This window comes from Dendrobates tinctorius, unplaced genomic scaffold, assembly GCF_039654945.1.
Source record: "Dendrobates tinctorius isolate UK_male_01 unplaced genomic scaffold, ASM3965494v1 ptg000022l, whole genome shotgun sequence".
NCBI classification, from domain to species: Eukaryota; Metazoa; Chordata; class Amphibia; order Anura; family Dendrobatidae; genus Dendrobates; species Dendrobates tinctorius.
Window position 1 is genome coordinate 41,850,060 of NW_027361690.1, and position 17,123 is coordinate 41,867,182.

At 45.9% G+C, this 17,123-nt stretch overlaps 1 protein-coding gene across 3 annotated transcripts in view; it reads right to left on the reverse strand.

Moving 5' to 3' along the window:
* VPS33B (VPS33B late endosome and lysosome associated) overlaps positions 1–17,123 on the reverse strand; it is a 91,722-nt gene that overhangs the window by 16,969 nt on the left and 57,630 nt on the right. For all 3 annotated transcript variants that reach the window (XM_073568641.1, XM_073568639.1, XM_073568640.1), the window contains exons 16-20: positions 4,224–4,288; positions 4,077–4,131; positions 3,953–3,999; positions 2,718–2,850; positions 2,404–2,477 (exon numbers count right to left, since the gene is read on the reverse strand). In XM_073568641.1, the coding sequence (XP_073424742.1) occupies positions 2,404–2,477; positions 2,718–2,850; positions 3,953–3,999; positions 4,077–4,131; positions 4,224–4,288 (374 nt within the window). The remainder of the gene's footprint in view (positions 1–2,403; positions 2,478–2,717; positions 2,851–3,952; positions 4,000–4,076; positions 4,132–4,223; positions 4,289–17,123) is intronic.

Consider the following 17,123-nt stretch of genomic DNA (forward strand, 5'->3'; position numbering starts at 1 on the left):
ATATATATATATATATATATATATATACACATACATACATATATACACATACATACATATATACACATACATACATATACACATACATACATACATACACACACACACCATGGGGCCGATTCATCAATATTTGTACACTACAAATATGGAGTAAAAGCTTTGAAAATTTGCAGCATTTTTGCACAATGCCAAGTTGTGCAAAAACTTTTGTGACTTTTGTATCAACCTCACTGAAATGGGCAGAGTTGGGGAAAGGGTGAGGGCATGATTACGCCTTCCCCTCATATTCACCAAATCTACGGGCATTTTCTATGCCAGAAATGCAGAGCATAGAAGTGCAAGTCACTTGCTAGATGTGCAGAATTCATTATGTGGCGTGCGCCTCTTAATAAATTTGGTGCTGTGCACTCTGTCAAGACTGGCGTAGAGTGAGCTTGCGCTACACCAGTCTTGATGACTCAGCCCGACCACGGCACATCATAGTGCAGGAGTCTGCAGCCATAGCTAGGGAGTCACTTGTGGCTCTAGGGTCTATGACGTGTGATCCCTATAGCAAACAGCTATAAAGGAGCAGGTCTACTGACTTTTGTGAGTAGTCCCACTAGAAAAAACAGATCTAGAGCTGCCTATACTGGCCTTTTGGGCGTTTAAAGATATCTTCAGATTGCTATATTTAATTTAAGATGATACTGCCAGTTGGGGAAGGTGTTTGAAGCTGGATTTGGGAGTGCTTGATGGGAGCGTACAGAATCGGGGTAAGGTTGGAATCTCTGTATGCCTGCTGCATGTAAGTATACTGCCCAAGTGAGGGAAAATTTTGGCAGTCATTATACCGCCAATGGGGGCTTTAGGTGATAGAACTTTGAGGGGGGACGGGATCAGGATGTCCCTCTCTCAGAGCTGAATGTGCCTTTCAAGGTAAGAAGAGTTGGGGGACCTCTGGCATAATGTATGATCACAAGCACTACGACTGCTTTGATATTTTTTAAAGTGAGGATTACTTGGATGAGACAGAAGTATAATAATGCACACTATACTCATGTGCTGTAAAGCTTTTTCCTGCACTCCCTTCACATGTACGACACAGCCGCTTTTTACATCTCAATCATTACAATATGAATGCAGAAGTGGCACTTACTGGAAGTATTGTTTAGCCAATTTAAAAGCATCCAGAGGAGCAAAAGTCTGCATCCAGGACCAGAGGAGCAACAGTCTGCATCCAGGACATAACTTGCAACTTACAGTGATTGACTGTGTCACAATGTCCACTCTCAGCACCTTTTCCTTCAAAAAATAAACTGCAATAGTTGCTGTGGTCATACTGGTAATTCCCGTTTGGGATCATTTATCCCAATCCATTATTACAGGGTTTCTTAAAACAGTGCATCTTTCAGATTGCAACCACAATTAAGACCTGACAGATCTCTGTCACAGTCCACGTGCTGACCGCCATGCATGCACAGACTGGCCATGGGTCTCCTGACCCAAACCTGATAGCTTCATATATTATATGCCCAAGAGGCTGTTGAGCGCACGTTGGGAGATCTACAGCTAGTTCATACGATAATGGATTTTTGCAATGCAGCTTCCTCCCAAATTCTATGCAAATTATTTTTAATTGCCAGCATAACAACCAATGCCAAAGGCCTTTATTGGAAAGAGAAGGGAAAAGAACATCTGTCATCTTTCTTACATGAGAACCGTCCTTTCTTTCAATGCAGTAAATTGCTTTACTTAAGTCTTTCGTGTCATATACTGCCTATAAATGAGCGTTTCTCTTTCCTGCCATTATTATGTTATGTAGGTAGTCCTCGTGAAGCTGCGGTCTTATTGTACAGATTGTTCTCTGCTACATTGCACTATATTGTCACCAGAGTGCATATCAGACACGTATAAAGTAACAGGATGGCATCCTTCCTGGGTCTGAGGCCAGAGAACACATTGCAAATGCAGAAGGGTGTGCTTGCTATTATTTTATGCTGACTGTCATGAAATAGAGGGATTTAACATGAATGCCACTTCTGGGTTCTTTTTGTGGTGATTGAATTGTGTTTTTTCAGAAAGTTACTGTAGAGCGTTCGGCCCTTCTGTGATGGATACTATACACATATTGGCCTCACTCAATACAAGTGATTTGTGCGAGGTCGAGCACGTCTAGTTGGAATATGACCAGAAATATGCAAATAACGTACTTGCAGTCACATAACCAACCGGTCTTGTCAGCAATACTGAAAAATCGTGACAGCATGCGTTGAGAGGATTCAAAAGTCTGCAGGCAGAGCGTGTGACTACAGACTTTCACCAGAACACTGGACAACCCCTTTAACGCTAGTCACACTAATCTACACACTTATAAGTAAGAAAGACTAATCGTATAATATACTGGTACAACAGATTACTTACTAGTCCAAGCCTTTTGCTGATCCCTCTGAAATGACTCTTTTTTGCCAAAGATGAAAATGCATCAGTAAGCTTTCCTGAAAACCGTACAGAAAAACACAAAAGTTTAAAGCAAGAAAAATTCTAGTTTCTGTCACCGCTGATCTCTGAAGGTACTGATAAAGTTATAATGTCCATGGCAACTGTATACCAAATGGACGTCTCATGCATCCGCCACTATTGCCATCTCTACAATCATTTTAACTAGGCTGAACAGTCTTACCAGTTCTTGTTGGGATGGACCCTATGACAGTAAAAGAACAAAACCCCAACCTCACCTACAGCTTTGTCGGTGACCAGTTTGCTCACTCGGCTCTCCACCGCAGTCAGTGTCTCTCCCGGAGCTTGTTCAGTCAGCAGCCCGGCGCGCTTTAGATTGGAAAAGGTCAGCAGATGCTCAGGGCCGTAACTCTACAGAAACCAGGAGATGCAGAGTTCAACTCAAGACGGGAATAAAGTTCTGGAAAAACATATCAATACTGAACCAGTTATAATAACTTCATACAACTGACCAGACCGCGGCAAATCAATGCGCCTGGAGATAATTGGGTTTCAGAAAGCATAGGAGACATTAGTCAGTCGGAGCTGTAATCAGGTGAATTCTGCATTTCCTAATTTTAATGCCATTAGTATTGTATTTAAAGCTTCTTTCCATGTTTAAACTATGTTAAAAAAGGGTCAACTGAGTTCAATGAAGACACGAAAGTACCGCTCTCGGTAGCTTAACCCTGGCACGATGACACCGCCCCATTTATCAAATGTAACGTGTTACTTTATGTGGTAATAACGCTGGAATATTTCTACATATCCCAGTGATTATGAGAATGTTTTTTCATGACACATTGTACTTTATGTTACGGTAAATGTAGGCCTGTTTTGCGTTTATGTGTGAAAATTTATGAAAATTTGAAGAAAATGTAGCAAATTTCAATCTCTGAATTTTAATACCCTTAAACCAGTTAGTTATAAACAAAATAGTAAATTACATTTCCCATATGTCTACTTCACACTAGCGCCATCAAATATCCTTTTATTTTGTTATGAAGCTTAAATGTTTAGCGCAATTTTTCTTTTTGTTTTTAAAGGAAATTGACAAATCCTATTTGTATGGCCCTATTCCATTTTTAAGTGTCTTTGAGGGGCCTATATAATGGTACAGTGGCATGTAAAAGTTTGGGCACAACTTCTGAAGTTGTGTGAACAGTTAAGCAAGTTGAAGGTGAAATGATCTGTAAAAGGCCTAAAGTTAAAGATGACACATTTCTTTTAATTTTTAGGCCAGATAGATAGATAGGTAGGCAGATAGACAGTCTGACAGATAGATAGGTAGATATATGTCATTATGTTTTAAAAATTACAAAAAGAAAAATGGACTGATGCAAAAGTTTGGGCGCCCTCCGACCGGCATGGTTAGTATCTAGTAACACCCCCTTTTGCAAGTATCACAGTTTGTAAACATGCACATGACATTTCCTAAAGAACTCTCTTATTATATACAGAGAACCACACAGACCTGTAGGTATTGAGTCTTCAAAGATCTGTAATCTTTTGTTATTAAACCTTAAAAAATAAAAAAAATAAGGCAATCAATCTGTAAAATAAGTGACAAGGGATTAGTGACAAGACACAAGGCCTACCATTCTCTGTGAGAGACAGCAGACACAGCAACCGTAGGCTTTCAATGGGCGAAACCTGCAAATGAAGCAATAACCAAGTACATGCATGAAAAATACCAGTACTACCAGCCACATTGGTGCCCTGCAACGTATATGTGATGGACTGACCTGTCGGTTTATGTGTTCTTCTATTATATTGATGCATTCTCGAATATCAAATCCCTCTAGTAATGCTGTGTGTACAAAAGCAAGAAAATAATCAGATATAGTACTCCAACAGTTGGAGCCGTATCCAGGTCATTCTCATTTCTGCTGTTCACTTTAATACAATTTTTTTTAAACATCAGTTAAAGTGCTAATAAAAATGAATAGATTCACGCACAAACCTAATTAATAGAATTTATTACAAATAATGACACAATCACAAATAGAATAAAAAGCATAAACCCTCTGGATATAATGGACCACAATGGCAATGGCCTACAATAATAATGCTGTAATATTACTTTGCACAGTAAGTGCAATTGTACTGCCTAAATTGCACTAAGCCCAAATGAATGTGGGGAAAAAATAAATAAAATAAAACAGTATCTGCAACAATAAGAACTGCAAAAAGTTATTTATGATAAGATGAAATACAATGGTGAAAATCCGTGAAATCCAAGCCTAAAAGAGGCTGTGAAAAGGGCAGAACGGTTAATCACGCATAAAACGCTCCTCTGCAAAAACACACCTGTATGAAGAGAGATTAAGGAGTTAAAACTGCCATAATAAAGCTCACATAAAGGTGTGGAACATATTTGCACCACTGAAACATGAGCCCATCCACCAACTGATATAATATGTTAGAGCCTGCCCCGGACGGTGGAAGCTCTTAATTGTCCAAAAAATATATATTTAAAAAAAATATATCAAAAATGGTAAAAGCCTGGTCCCAAGGGAGTATCTCAACTGAGTTACCTGACTCAATGTAGGAGTGCTCACTCACAATGGAAGTCCGTGCAGAAATAAGTAATCCAGAAAATCCTAGCAGCCGCGGCCGGTAACTGTGCCCTTGTTAGTGAGCGTGGAGGACAACAGGACCTGCCGTGACGTCAGTGGTCACGTGATGAGACGTAGTATACTGCCGATCGTGGCTCCAGCCAAGTCCTTGGAGCTCTCTGCACTGATAGAGGCAGCTGTAATAGCGGTACAACCGCGGTGATGTAATCCCGGCAGCCGTAGTCAGTTGCTGCGTCCTCGCTGATGTGGGTTCTTAGGAGCAGGATCTCCCATGACACGGGGGTCACGTGATAACACGTGATCTGAACTTGGTAAAAGCAGTAGGGAAGTACGGGAGACCGAAAGGACCACAAAGCATCCAACGCGTTTCGGAAACACGGTTTCCTTCCTCAGGGATGGTCCTTTCTGATAATGTGGTCATTTTATACCTGTCAGATCCCATGCTCAGCTGTTGCAATGCAGGTCTAATAGAGCATGCTCCAATTAGTAAAAGCCAAATAGTTCCAGTTCACTGTTCAATCCCTTAGGGATCAGCGTATCCACAGTGAAAATCCATTTGGTTTCTGTCCGTGGCATAAGGGCTATATAATCCCCTTTCCTCCAAGGTGGTGGTACATGCACAAAGCCCGTGACATCCATATTATGCACCTCACCATTGTGATGTTCAATAAAATGTTTGGAAAGTGGATGGCCCATAAATTTATTTTTTATATTTCTAATATGTTCTCCAATTCGCATTTTAAGAGGGCGTTTCGTGCGACTCACAAAGTTTTTCACATGGGCATTATATATATATATATATATATATATATATATATATATATATATATATATATATATATATATCCAACAATGTAGACCACTCCTGTGAACCACCTGAAACCTCAGCTGACCTGGTTAACTCCGTTGTGCCCGCATTTTAATGGATTTATGAATAAAAAGAAAGAAAAAATTTTTTAACAGCATCCTGGATTGCTCACGTTATTGCTGGACTTTGCTATATATATATATATATATATATATATATATATATATATATATATATATATATATATATATTGCCATCTCAAGAACAGGTGAAAAAAACTTTTATGGTAAAACTGTGACCATCGTTTGTCACTACTAGCTTTTTCTTGGTGCAAGTTTGTGAGCAGATAATACATTTTCAGCATGGATAAAAACATTTTAAGGTGTGAATAAAAGTATTAGAGCTTCTAGATTTATTATTTTGTACCGTAGGTGCAATTATATTACCTAAATTGCGTGCTTTTCTATATATAAAACGGGGGGGCCAGAGGAACCAGTCCTCCCAAAATTTTATCATCTTTCAATAACCCCCAATGTTTAGTCACAATTTTCCTTAAAATACCAGAATTAGAGCTATATTGTGTTATTATTGGGGTAAAATTCAGAAACATAGATTTTTGTGATAACTCACCGTAAAATCCTTTTCTCCGAGACGCTCATTGGGGGACACAGATACTGTGGGTGTATGCTTCCGCCGCTAGGAGGCTGACACTAAGTGAAAAAAAGAGGCTAGCTCCTCCTCCGCTGTATACACCCTCGCCCCTATTGCGGGCGGAACTCAGTTTGGTGTCAAAGCAGTAGGAGAACAACAAAATCAAACTTAATACAGGTACAACATGTCCAGAAAAGGACCACCCTTATATCACATAAATAAATGCGTATTAACTAAACAAAAACAGAGCCAACTGGCTAAAAGGGTGGGTGCTGTGTCCCCCAATGAGCGTCTTGGAGAAAAGGATTTTACGGTGAGTTATCACAAAAATCCATGTTTCTCCTTCGTCTCATTGGGGGACACAGATACTGTGGGACGTCCTAAAGCAGTCCCTGGGTGGGAGATTGACTCACCGATCTAAGCTACATGCACCTCTTATTTAAAAGGTGCGCCACCGCTGCTTGGAGAATCCTTCTACCCAGGCTCGCATCCGCCGAGGCCTGAGCATGGATATTATAATGTTTGGAAAATGTGTGCAGGCTGGACCAGGTTGCTGCCTTGCAAACCTGTTCCGTCGAAGCCTGGTGCCGAAGCTCCCAAAAGGCGCCCACTGCCCGGGTAGAGTGCGCTCTGATCCCTGCTGGAATCGGCGTGCCTCCAATGCGGTAGGACTCCTGAATAGTCAAACGACTCCATCTGCTATGGTTGCTTTTGAGGCAGCGAGTCCCTTCCCGCGCCCTTCGGGGAGCACAAACAGCGTGTCCGTCTGACGAAAGGGTGCCATCCGCGACACGTACCTCTGGAGGGCTCTTACCAGGTCTAACGTGTGAAGAGCCTTTTCCACACGGCGCACCAGTGCTGGACAAAATGAAGGCAAAACAACATCTTCATTAATGTGAAAAGAGGACACGACTTCCGGCAGAAAAGGAAGGGCTGGTCTAGGACCACCTTATCCTTATGGAAAGTGAGGAACGGGGCTTGGCAGGTCAGGGCTGCCAGTTCTGAAACCCGACTGATAGAAGTGATGGCCACTAGGAACACCACTTTCCAGGAAAGGTACCTGAAGGAGATATCCTGAAGTGGTTCAAATGGAGCTTCCTGCAGAACACTTAGGACCAGGTTAAGGTCCCAAGCATCCATAGGCGCCTTATAGGGAGGTACCAAGTGGGAGACTCCCTGGATGAAAGTCTTCACCTGCAAATTGGTAGCAATTCTGTGCTGGAACAGGACGGATAAGGCCAATATTTGTCTCCTGAGGGAACTTGGGGCTAAGCCCGAGTCTAGGCCCGACTGGAGAAAAGTCGAGATGTTGGGGATCGAGAATCTCAGCGGAGAAACACCGCGGCCTCGACACCAAGCAAAGAACACCTTCCAGGTGTGGTGGTAAATTCGTGCTGAAGCAGGCTTCCGGGCGCTAATTGTAGCGACCACCTTGCTCCCGAACCCTGCCTGGGCTAGAATCCAAGATTCAACGGCCATGCCGTCAAACACAGGGCCCCTGAGTTCGGGTGGGAAATCGGCCCTTGAGAAAGTAGATCTGGGCGCTCTGGCAGGCGCCAAGGAACATCGGCGAGAGGCTGCATTAGATCTGCGTACCACGCTCGATGGGGCCAGCAGAATCGCCAGAACCCCTTCCGTCTTGATCTTCTTGATGACCCTCGGAAGTAGTGGCAGCGGGGGAAATAGATATGGGAGGCGACACTGGCTCCATGGCAGAACCAACGCGTCCACAGCGATTGCCTGCGGGTCCCTGGCCCGAGCGACATATGTGGGCACCTTGGCGTTCACTCTGGACACCATCAGATCCACATCTGGAGTTCCCCACAGCTGACAAATCTGCTGGAAGACTTGGGGATGTAGAGACCACTCTCCGGACGCACGACCCTGCCGGTTCAGAAAGTCTGCCGCCCAATTTTCCACGCCCGGGATGCGGAAAGCCGAAATCACCGAGTGGTTTGCTTCTGTCCACTGCAGCACGAGCTCCACCTCGCGCATGGTTGCTCTGCTGCGGGTGCCCCCTTGGTAATTTATGTAAGCCACCGCCGTGGCATTGTCCGACTGAATCCGGACAGGGCGTCCTGCTAGAAAGTGATGAAACTGCTGCAGAGCCAGCCGAATTGCTCGTATCTCCAGTAAGTTGATCGGGAGGCGTGCCTCCTGTGGCGACCACCGTCCCTGGGTCGTGTGGTAGCGAAACACCGCTCCCCAGCCGAGGAGACTGGCGTCGGTTGTCATCACCAACCAATGGTCTGGGGGGAAAGGTTTCCCCTGGGTCAGAGAGGAACTGGTTAACCACCATCCAAGCGACTGCCTGACTAGAAAGGACAGTCGGCACTGCCGATCGAGCGTGAAGGGATTCTTGTCCCAAGCTGACAAAAGGGCGTGCTGCAGGGGGCGAAGATGGAACTGGGCAAACGGTACCGCTTCCATTGCTGCCACCATTTTCCCTAGACTCCTCATCCCGGATCGGATGGTATGAGGGACTGGATGCCGAAGTGTCCGGAATCCCTGCCGGAGCGCTAGCACCTTTTGCTGAGGGAGAATTACCAACCCTCGGCGAGTGTCGAGAATCATTCCTAGAAAAGAGATCTTTTGAGCTGGCACAAGGGATGACTTCTTCGCATTGACCAACCACCCTAAGCGGGCAAGAGTATCTAGCGTGATGTTGACATTTTCCTTGCATGCCCGCATTGAAGGGCTTTTGACCAAGAGGTCGTCCAGATAAGGCAAGACGACTACGCCTCTGATGAGGAGGAAGAATGGAAATATGCAGATATGCATCCTGGATACCTATTGAGGCCAAGTATTCTCCCTGCTCCATGGCAGATATGACTGACCGGAGAGACTCCATCCGGAAATGTCTGATCCTGATGAATTTGTTCAGAAGCTTCAGGTCCAAAACAGGCCTGACCGACCCGTCCTTTTTGGGGACCGCAAAAAGGTTGGAATAGAATCCCTGATTTTTTTCGTGTTCCGGCACTGGAACAATGACTCCGTTGTGCTGGAGTGATTTGATGGCTCCCAATAGAGCCCTTGCCTGGGCATCCACCCTGGGAAGCCGGGAAAGAAAAAACCGTCTTGGCGGGTATCTGACAAATTCTATTTTGTAACCTGAGGCCACCAATTCTTTTACCCATGTGTTGTGAGCGACATTGGCCCAGACGTGGACAAACCAGAGTAGGCGGCTGCCCACCTTGCCAGTGTCGTCTGGTAAAGGCCTCGAGTCATTTGGCCGACGATCTTTGGGATCTCGATCTCCTCGATCGGGGCTGCTGAGTACGCAATCTCCCCAATGGGTTGGCTCTATACGAGACCTGCCGCTCCCTATCCTGGTTGGGGCGGCCTGAGGCGGCGGAATTGGCCGCTGTAGTCCACCCGGTGTTGCGAAAGGCCGAAAACGTGCCTGAAACGGGTGATGAAAAAGCGGTTTGACCCTTTGTTGAGGGAGAAACCCACTCTTCCCTCCTGTGGAGTCGGAGATAAGTTGATCCAACTTCTCCCCAAATAGGAGGCCGCACTGATAAGGCAGGGAAGTCAAGGTCCTCTTAGAAGAAGAATCGGCTCGCCATGTCCTTAACCATAGGGCCCTTCTGATCGAAATTGCATTAGCGGCAGCAAATGCTGAGCAATTGGCCGCATCCAAAGACGCATTGATTACATAGTCTCCGGCCATCGCTGGTATGATTGAGTCACGGTAGGAGGCAAAAACAGAAATGCTAGCTAAGTCCAGAAAACCAGAGAGGTTGGCAGCTATCGGATTGCAGACCCCTGAACCTATCAACACAACTAGCAGTAGCCGTGGGGGGTTCCTACAATGCCATAGACTCCTCGATCACAGCCGGAGGACTAAATAGCCTAAAGACAGAAAGGGAAATCTAAACTGCCCCAGAGCAGACCCCAAAGCAAAAGGCAGCCCCCCACATATAATGACGGTGAAGCAAGAAAGAACACAACACAGACAGAAAGATAGACTGAGCAAAGACGGGGCCCAAGCTAACTAGATAGGAAAGGACAGGAAGGCTGCTGTCTGCAATCCGTGAAAAACCCTATGAAAATAAGAGCCAACAGACTGACAGTGAAAAAGGCCCTGAAGACGCTAGGCTTCAAAAAGACTATGTCAGTACTCAGGAATATTCTGAAGACAGAGCAACCGGCAAAAGGAGATTCAGCTCACCCCAGCAGGGAATGGCAGAATCCAGAAAAGCAGGGCAAACAAAAACAAAACACAAATGCTAAAAGGCAAAGCAGAAAACTTAGCTTTAGAGGAGCAGGAATCAGACTGGTCTCCTAGAAGTCCACAGAGAAATCACCCGCAGGGCAGAAGGGCGTCGGCAGCCTTATATCCTGTCCGTGACTCCACTCAGCCAGTCATCATCATTAGGCTCAGGTGCCTGATAATCAGGCTCATTACCTTCCTTTACCAGAATAGGGAGTTCACCAGACCTCAGTGACGAAGGGGAAAATGAACTCACAACAGTACCTCCCCCTTGAGGAGGGGTCACCGAACCCTCAACCACGCCACCAGGGCGATCAGGGTGAGCCCGATGAAAGGCACGCACCAATCTTTTGGCATGAATATCAGAGGCAGAGACCCAGGAATTATCCTCCTGACCATAACCCTTCCACTTAACCAAATACTGGAGTCTCCGTCTAGCCAGACTGGAATCCAGTATTTTCTCTACCTCATATTCCATGTTACCTTCAACCAATACAGGGTCCGGAGGTGCCACCCCAGGAACAACTGGTTCAACAAACCTCTTCAACAAGGACTTATGGAACACATTATGGATTTTAAATGTGACAGGAAGAGCCAAACAAAAAGAGACCGGATTAATAATCTCCAAAATCTTGTAAGGTCCAAAAATCTAGGCTTAAACTTAGGAGAAGCCACCTTCATAGCAATATTTTTTGATGATAACCACACCATATCACCAATCTTAAACTGGGGACCAATGGTCCTATGTCGATTGGAAAACCGCTGGGCCTTTTCCTGGGAGAGAGATAACTTATCCACCACTTGGTCCCAGATCTGGTGCATTCTCTCCACCACAGTGTCAACACCTGGGCAGGCAGAAGGCTCCACATGCCCTGAAGAAAATCGAGGATGAAACCCAAAGTTACAAAAAAAAGGTGACATCAAAGTGGCAGAACTAGCTCTATTATTTAAAGCAAATTCGGCCAAGGGCAAAAATGAAACCCAATCATCCTGATCAGCGGAAATAAAACATCTCAAATACGACTCCAAGGTCTGGTTTGTTCTCTCTGTCTGCCCATTGGTCTGAGGGTGAAAAGCAGAGGAGAAGGACAACTGAATTCCAAGCTTGGAACAGAAAGTCCTCCAAAATCTAGACACAAACTGAACTCCTCTGTCAGATACAATGTTCTCAGGAATCCCGTGCAAGCGAACCACCTGTTGCAAAAACAGGGGAACCAACTCAGAGGAAGACGGCAACTTAGGGAGTGGTACAAGATGAACCATCTTAGAGAACCTATCACAAATCACCCAAATAACAGTCATTCTTTGAGAGACCGGCATATCAGAGATGAAATCCATTGAAATATGGGTCCATGGCCTCCTGGGGACCGGCAAAGGCATCAACAACCCACTAGAGCGAGAACAAGATTTAGACCGGGAGCAAGTCCCACAGGACTGCACAAAATTCCTGACATCATGAGACAAGGCGGGCCACCAAAAAGAGCAACTCACCAGATCTCTAGTACCAAAAATACCTGGATGACCAGCCAAAGCAGAGCAATGAACTTCAGACATCACTCTCTTCTTCCACTGGTCAGGAACATACAACTTTCCACTGGGACAACGCTCAGGTTTGTCCTCCTGGAACTCTTGCAGAGCAAGTCTCAAATCGGGCGAGATGGCAGAAAGAACTATCCCTTCGCCTAAGATGGTAGCAGGCTTGGTCACCACAGGAGAATCAGCAAAGAAGCTCCTAGAGAGGGCGTCTGCCTTGACATTCTTAGTTCCAGGAAGAAAAGAGACCACAAAATCAAAACGTGTAAAAAACAAGGCCCACCTAGCCTGTCTAGGGTTCAAGCGTTTAGCCGACTCTATGTAAATCAAATTCTTGTGGTCAGTGAGGACCACAACTTGATGTTTAGCTCCCTCCAATCAATGTCTCCACTCCTCAAATGCCCATTTCATGGCCAACATTTCCCGATTCCCCACATCATAGTTACGTTCAGATGGAGAGAACTTTCGGGAAAAGAAAGCACAGGGATTCATTTTAGATGTTACAGGATCCTTTTGGGACAAAACAGCTCCTGCACCAATCTCAGAAGCATCCACCTCTACCTGGAACAGGAGTGAGACATCAGGTTGCCGCAAAACCGGGGCAGAGGTAAATCTTCGCTTCAGCTCCTGAAAGGAAGCAACAGCCTCCGGAGACCAATTCAACACATCAGCACCCTTCTTAGTCAGATCAGTCAATGGCTTGGCAATACTAGAAAATTTTGCTATAAATTTCCGATAAAAATTAGCAAAACCCAAAAACTTCTGGAGGGCCTTCAAAGAAGTGGGCTGAACCCAATCATAAATGGCCTGTACCTTGGCCGGGTCCATTTCAATAGTTGACGGAGACAAAATAAATCCCAAAAATGAAATCCTCTGTACTCCAAAAAGGCATTTCGATCCTTTGACATACAGGGAATTCTCCCTCAAGATCCGGAACACAGTCCGAATATGTTCCACATGAGAATCCCAATCCTTGGAGAAGATCAAAATATCATCCAGATAGATAATCAAAAATTTATCGACAAAGTCTCGGAAAATATCGTTCATGAAGCACTGGAAGACAGAAGGGGCATTAGTGAGCCCAAAAGGCATCACCAGGTACTCAAAATGTCCCTCCGGAGTATTAAACGCCGTCTTCCATTCATCCCCCTGCTTAATGCGGATAAGATTATACGCCCCCCTGAGGTCAAGCTTGGTAAACCAGCAAGCACCTCTAACTCTAGAGAATAGATCCGAAATCAGGGGTAACGGATACTGATATTTAATAGTAATTTTGTTGAGGGCACGATAATCAATACAAGGCCTTAAAGAACCATCCTTTTTGGCCACAAAAAAAAAAAAACGGCACCTAAGGGTGAAGAGGATGGTCTAATATGACCCTTCTCCAACGCCTCCTTAATATAGGACCGCATAGCCTCATGCTCGGGTACAGATAAATTGAAGAGCCGACCCTTGGGAAATTTACACCCCGGGCTCAGTTCAATTGCACAGTCATAACTCCTATGAGGAGGCAAGGACGCAGACTTATTCTCACTAAATACATCATAAAAGTCCGCCAAATAGTCAGGAACATCATGCGACTGAGGAGAGGTGGAAAAAACCGGAGCCTCACTAAAGGCACACCGACAACCCCAACTCACCACAGACACAGATTTCCAATCCAAAACTGGATTATGAATTTGCAACCAGGGAAACCCCAGAACAACGGCATCATGCAGACCATGCAACACCAAAAATCTGCAATTTTCTTGATGGTCTGGGGCGACCCGCATGACCACCTGGGTCCAAAACTGGGGTTTATTTTTCGCCAAAGGAGTAGCATCAATCCCCCTCAAAGGGATAGGCGTTTGCAGAGGTGTCATCGGAAATCCACAATGTTTAGCAAAATCCAAGTCCATTAGGTTTAGCGCTGCTCCCGAATCCACAAAAGCCTTGGCGGAAAATGTGGACAGGGAGCAGATCAGAGTAATTGCCAGAAGAAACTTAGGTTGAACACCACCAACAGAAAACGTGTGTGCAAAGCGTTTCTCTCGTTTAGGACAAACAGAAATAATATGCGAGGCATCTCCACAGAAAAAACACAGCTTATTACGCCTTCTGAACTCCTGACGTTGCGCCTTAGACAAAGCTCTATCACATTGCATAGGTTCAGACGTCTGTTCAACCGGTGGCAACACCTCTCGTGCAATCCTGCGTTCACGTAAACGCCGATCAACCTGAATGACATAGAATCGTCCAGACCAGAGGGAACAGGAAATCCCACCATAGTATCTTTTACGGCTTCTGACAAACCCTTCCGAAAGAAAGCAGCCAAGGCATTATCATTCCAGGTAGTAAGGACCGCCCACTTTTGGAACTTTTGACAGTACAACTCTGCAGAATCTCGACCCTGGTTCAATGCCAACAGGGTCTTTTCAGCCTGATCAACAGCATTAGGCTCGTCATACAACAACCCCAAGGCCTGAAAGAACGCGCTCACACTAGTCAGAATAGGATCATCTGGTTTCAAAGAAAACGCCCAATCCTGGGGATCGCCACGCAGTAAAGAGATGACAATTTTAACCTGCTGCGCGGAGCTCCCTGACGAGTTAGGCTTCAAGGCAAAAAATAATTTACAATTATTTTTGAAACTCAAAAATTTAGATCGATCCCCAAAAAACACATCAGGTGTAGGGATATTTGGTTCAACAGCATGCGAACGAGCAAGGTAGGCGGAAATTCCCCGCACTTCCGCAGCGAGCTGCTCCACACGATCAGACAATTGCTTTATCTCCATTGAGAGAAAAAAAATTCCCCCTACGGCCTCAGAGATATAGAGGAAAGAGTATACACACTTTTTTTTTTTTTTTAAAAACAATTCTTTCCTGCTATTGAGTACCCTAGGATATGCGGTATGGCGGGTGATTCTGTTATGATTGAGTCACCGTAGGAGGCAAAAACAGAAATGCTAGCTTAGTCCAGAAAACCAGAGAGGTTGGCAGCTATCGGATTGCAGACCCCTGAACCTATCAACACAACTAGCAGTAGCCGTGGGGGGTTCCTACAATGCCCTAGACCCCTCGATCACAGCCGGAGGACTAAATAGCCTAAAGACAGAAAGGGAAATCTAAACTGCCCCAGAGCAGACCCCAAAGCAAAAGGCAGCCCCCCCACATATGACAGTGAAGCAAGAAGAAAGAACACAACACAGACAGAAAGATAGACTGAGCAAAGACGGGGCCCAAGCTAACTAGATAGGAAAGGACAGGAAGGCTGCTGTCTGCAATCCGTGAAAAACCCTATGAAAATAAGAGCCAACAGACTGACAGTGAAAAAGGCCCTGAAGACGCTAGGCTTCAAAAAGACTATGTCAGTACTCAGGAATATTCTGAAGACAGAGCAACCGGCAAAAGGAGATTCAGCTCACCCCAGCAGGGAATGGCAGAATCCAGAAAAGCAGGGCAAACAAAAACAAAACACAAATGCTAAAAGGCAAAGCAGAAAACTTAGCTTTAGAGGAGCAGGAATCAGACTGGTCTCCTAGAAGTCCACAGAGAAATCACCCGCAGGGCAGAAGGGCGTCGGCAGCCTTATATCCAGTCCGTGACTCCACTCAGCCAGTCATCATCATTAGGCTCAGGTGCCTGATAATCAGGCTCATTACCTTCCTTTACCAGAATAGGGAGTTCACCAGACCTCAGTGACGAAGGGGAAAATGAACTCACAACACATCGCCATCTGACCTGCGATCTACAAAATCTCTGCAGGTAGCTCCTGCGCGACCTTGTTTAATGTTTCTGACCATGATATCATAGCCTTGGCTACCCAAGTTGCTGCAAACAAGGGAGCGAGTGCTGACCCCGACGCCTTATATACTGAGTGAGCTAAGCTCTCTATAAGGCGATCCGTGGGATCCTTAATCGAGGAACCACTAGGGACGGATAGCAGGGTCTTAGTGGCTAGGTGCGAAACCGGAGGATCCACCATCAGGGATTCCATCCATCTTTTACAGAGGTCCGGAGCAAACGGATACCTTGTTTCGAGTGCCTTTTGACCCGAGAAACGCCTGTCTGGACGTTCTCTGTGCCGCTGCACTATGTCCTCAAACTCTGGATGAGAGGAAAACTCTGTGCCTGCGCTTCACTCACTTAAATGCCACTTTATGCCCCATAGCCGCTGCGGGATCATCCTCAATCCCCAGGGTCCGATTGACGGCTTCTATGAGGCTGTCCACTATTTCACGTGACCAGGTCAAGGGGCTCGTCTGAGTCGCAATCTGAGGTCTGCTCGCTATCAACCACTGGTGACGGGGAGCGAGAAGCAGAGCTTCCGGATGCCAAGGCACCGGATGAACTGGGCGACACCATGTGGATTCGTTTCCTCCGGGTCTACCTGGAGTGAGAGCGGCCCCTGCAGGCCGGATGCTTTTGTGAGCTGGAGGGACTCTATTGCTCTCGCAAGCGACACCATGGACTGTGACAGTGATCGGGCCCACTCCGGGGGGATTTGACACATTGGTCACGGTCACAGGGGAGGGCTCCTGTGTGCGTTCGGATTCGTAGACCTCGCATAATCGCTTGCTCTGCGCCCGTGGAAACGCAGCCCGACAAGAGATGCATGAAGTGTAAAAGAACGTGTGCGTCTTTGCCTTTTCGGACATGCTGTATCTGTCCGCTGCTGGGGATGTGGGGAGGAGGTAGCACCTCGTTTTCCCTGTAGCGTGGCCTCTCGTGCAGCACTTACCCCAGTCCTGCGCCCCCCCTATCTTGGCTGCTTCCTCCAAACCGCGCGCCACCAGCTGGGAGTGAACCAGCATGTAAAACCGCTCTAGGGGCAGCATTTCCGTTCTGCGGCCTAGTCACACTCCGAAGCCGGGGCC